Here is a 3105-nt window from a genome sequence, read left to right on the forward strand (position 1 = left end):
TAATAGCAGTAACCACATTTTTATAAAGAAAAAGAAGAAGGGGAAGCTGAGACAAAGTGAGAGAGTATTACAGACATATATATAGCACCAACTGTAAATTAGATAGCCAGTGGGAAGTTGTTGTATAACAAAAGGAGTCCAACTCGAGGATGGAAGATGCCTTAGAGGACTGGGACGGGGAGGGTGGGGGGGGGACTTGAGGGAGGGTGGGGGGGAAGTTGAGGGAGGGAGGGAATATGGGGATATGTGTATAAAAACAGATGATTGAACTTGGTGTACCCCCCAAAAAAATAATAAATGAATTAAGAAAATTAAAAAAAAAGAAGACATGTGAGTTAATTGAGACAGCCATAGGAAGTGTCACGTGACAGAATTAAAATTGTTTGAACTAACAACTCATGTCAATCACTATTATACAGCTATGCGAATGAAGGAAGTACAGAGATTATTTTTGAAAAAGACCTTAAATGTCTTCAATTATTTGGAAAGGTCATATCAAGGAAGAAATTGGTTTATGTCCATACATTCAATAGGAGAATTAGAACCAATGTCTAGTGCATAAAAAGAGGAAGTGAGATTTCCACTGAATTAAAGAAAGTGTGTGTAAGTGCACACACTTAAAATGGAAATGGGCTACCACTTGAATGAGTGAATCACTAGCATAGGAAGGACTAATAGAGAGTGAAGGATGTCCATGAAAAGGTGGAATTAAAAAGTGAAGACTTAAAAAGTCTACAAATAATAAAGGCAGGAGAGGGTGTAGAGAAAAAGGAATCCTCCCAAACTGTTGGTGGGACTGTAAACCAGGGCAGCTACTAAAGAGAACAGTATGGAGGTTCCTTAAAAAATGAAAAGTAGAGCTATTATGTGGTCCAGCAATCCTGCTTTTGGGCATACATCCAGAAAAGATGAAAACTCTGATTTGAAAAGTCACATGCACCCCATTAAATTCATGGCAGTGCTATTTAAAATAGCCAAGATATGGAAGCAACACAAGTGCCCATCAACAGCCAACTGGTTTAAGAATGGAATATTACTCAGCCATAAAAAAGAATGAAATATTCCCATTTGTAGCAACATGGATGGACCAGAGATTATCATTCTAAACAAAGTAAGTTAGACAGAGAAAGACAAATATTATGTGATGTCACTTAAATGTGGAATCTAAAAAATAATACAAATGAATCTACATACAAAGCAGAAACAGACTCATAGACATAGAAAACAAACTTATGGTTACCTAAGGGGGAAGAGAGAAGGGGAAGGATAAATTAGGAGTATGGGATTAACAGATACAAGATACTATATGTAAAATAGATAAGCAAGAAGAATTTACTAAATAGCACAGGGAAATATATTCAATAGCTTCTAATAAATTATAATGGAAAATATTGTGAGAAAATATATATGTATAACTGAATCACTTTGTTGTACAACAGAAACAACACAATATTGTAAATCAACTATACTTCAAGTAAAAAAAAATGTGATGACTAGCTGAGATACCATTTGGCTGTTCATTGAATGTTGCTTCTGCCCCCTTCCCCTGCAGACATACCAGCTACATGGGAGCAGGAAACTGTACAGGAGTATCACAATTCCTCCTCCTGGGCCTCTCAGATGATCTAGAACTGCAGTCCCTCCTCTTTGGACTGTTCCTGTCCATGTACCTGGTCACTCTGCTTGGAAACCTACTCATCATCCTGGCTGTCAGCTCTGACTCCCACCTCCACACCCCCATGTATTTCTTCCTCGCCAACCTGTCCTTTGTTGATATCTGTTTCATCTCCACCACCGTCCCAAAGATGCTGCTGAATATCCAGGCACAGAACAAAGACATCTCCTACATAGAATGCCTAACCCAGGTGTATTTTTCTATAGCTTTTGCTGGAATGGATGACTTCCTTCTGACTGTGATGGCCTATGACCGGTTTGTGGCCATCTGCCACCCCCTGCACTACATGGTCATCATGAACCCTCGCCTCTGTGTCTTCCTGGTTCTCATGTGTTGGTTCGTCATTTTATCCGTCTCCCTGTTTCATATTCTACTGATGATGTGGCTGACCTTCTGTATTGGCACTGAAATTCCACACTTTTTCTGTGAACTGGCTCAGATTCTCAAGGCAGCCTGCTCGGACACCCTCACCAATGACATCTATTTGTATGTGGCCACTGCCCTTCTGTTTGCATTTCCTTTCACTGGGATCCTCTTTTCTTACTCTCAGATTGTCTCCTCCTTAATGAAGATGACCTCTTCTGAGGGCAAGTACAAAGCATTTTCCACCTGTGGGTCTCACCTCTCTGTGGTTTCCCTGTTCTATGGGACAGGTCTGGGGGTCTACCTCACTTCTTCTTGGACCCATTCTTCCCAGAGAAACTCCATTGCCTCAGTCCTGTACACTGTGGTCACCCCCATGTTGAACCCCTTCATCTATAGCCTGAGGAACAAGGATGTGAAGAGGACTCTGGGAAGGCTCCTCAGTCGAGGTGCCCCTTGTCTGTGATGGGCCACTGACTTCAGAACTAAGTGGACATTGTGGGCCTCAAAGGCAAATGTTGTAAATTTAAATCTCCTGGTTCTTTTTCTCCCTTAAAAGACATGTTCATTTCTTTTATTCCCAAAGCACCTGTGGCTTTGCTTTTTTTTTTTTGTATTAGTTTCTCTACAACAACAACCGTCTCAGTAATTCCTTTTGGAGTTTTTTCCCCTTATATGCTGTCCATAAAATTCCATGTTTGATCAGCTTTCTTGCAGTTATCCTTACCATTTCTGTGAGAGAGAGTCAAAAATTATCCGCACTCTGGCTGTAGCATTTATAGAAGTTTTAATATAACCGGAATGCGGATAATTTTTGACTCACCCTCGTAACCAGATTTAAAGCTCTTATCAAGTGCTGTGTGGTTGCCCCCAAATTATCCTCTCAAACATTAGTGTTCTTCACTTTCATTTGGTCCTGTGCCTGTTTTCCCCAGAAGAAATGGGATGAAAATCATACAGTAGTCAAAACAAAGTGCTTCCCACATGAGGACTGTGCTTATTTCTTCATATGTGTGACTTTATACCATCCTGAAAACGTTTATATGGATATTTTCTCTTATTCACCC

At 40.3% G+C, this 3105-nt stretch overlaps 1 protein-coding gene across 1 annotated transcript; it reads left to right on the plus strand.

Annotated features, from left to right (window-relative positions):
• The first annotated feature begins 1565 nt into the window (after nucleotides 1-1565).
• LOC130836959 (olfactory receptor 7D4-like) lies at nucleotides 1566-2504 on the plus strand. Its single transcript, XM_057709644.1, has one exon. It carries the CDS (start codon nucleotides 1566-1568, stop codon nucleotides 2502-2504), a length of 939 nt encoding a protein of 312 aa, XP_057565627.1.
• The last annotated feature ends 601 nt before the right edge of the window (nucleotides 2505-3105 follow it).

Source organism: Hippopotamus amphibius, chromosome 15 (genome assembly GCF_030028045.1).
Source record: "Hippopotamus amphibius kiboko isolate mHipAmp2 chromosome 15, mHipAmp2.hap2, whole genome shotgun sequence".
Classification (NCBI taxonomy): domain Eukaryota; kingdom Metazoa; phylum Chordata; class Mammalia; order Artiodactyla; family Hippopotamidae; genus Hippopotamus; species Hippopotamus amphibius.

Coding starts and splice junctions, on each gene's coding strand:
- LOC130836959 (XM_057709644.1), top strand. CDS start 1,566: ATGGGAGCAGGAAACTGTACAGGAGTATCACAATTCCTCCTCCTGGGC.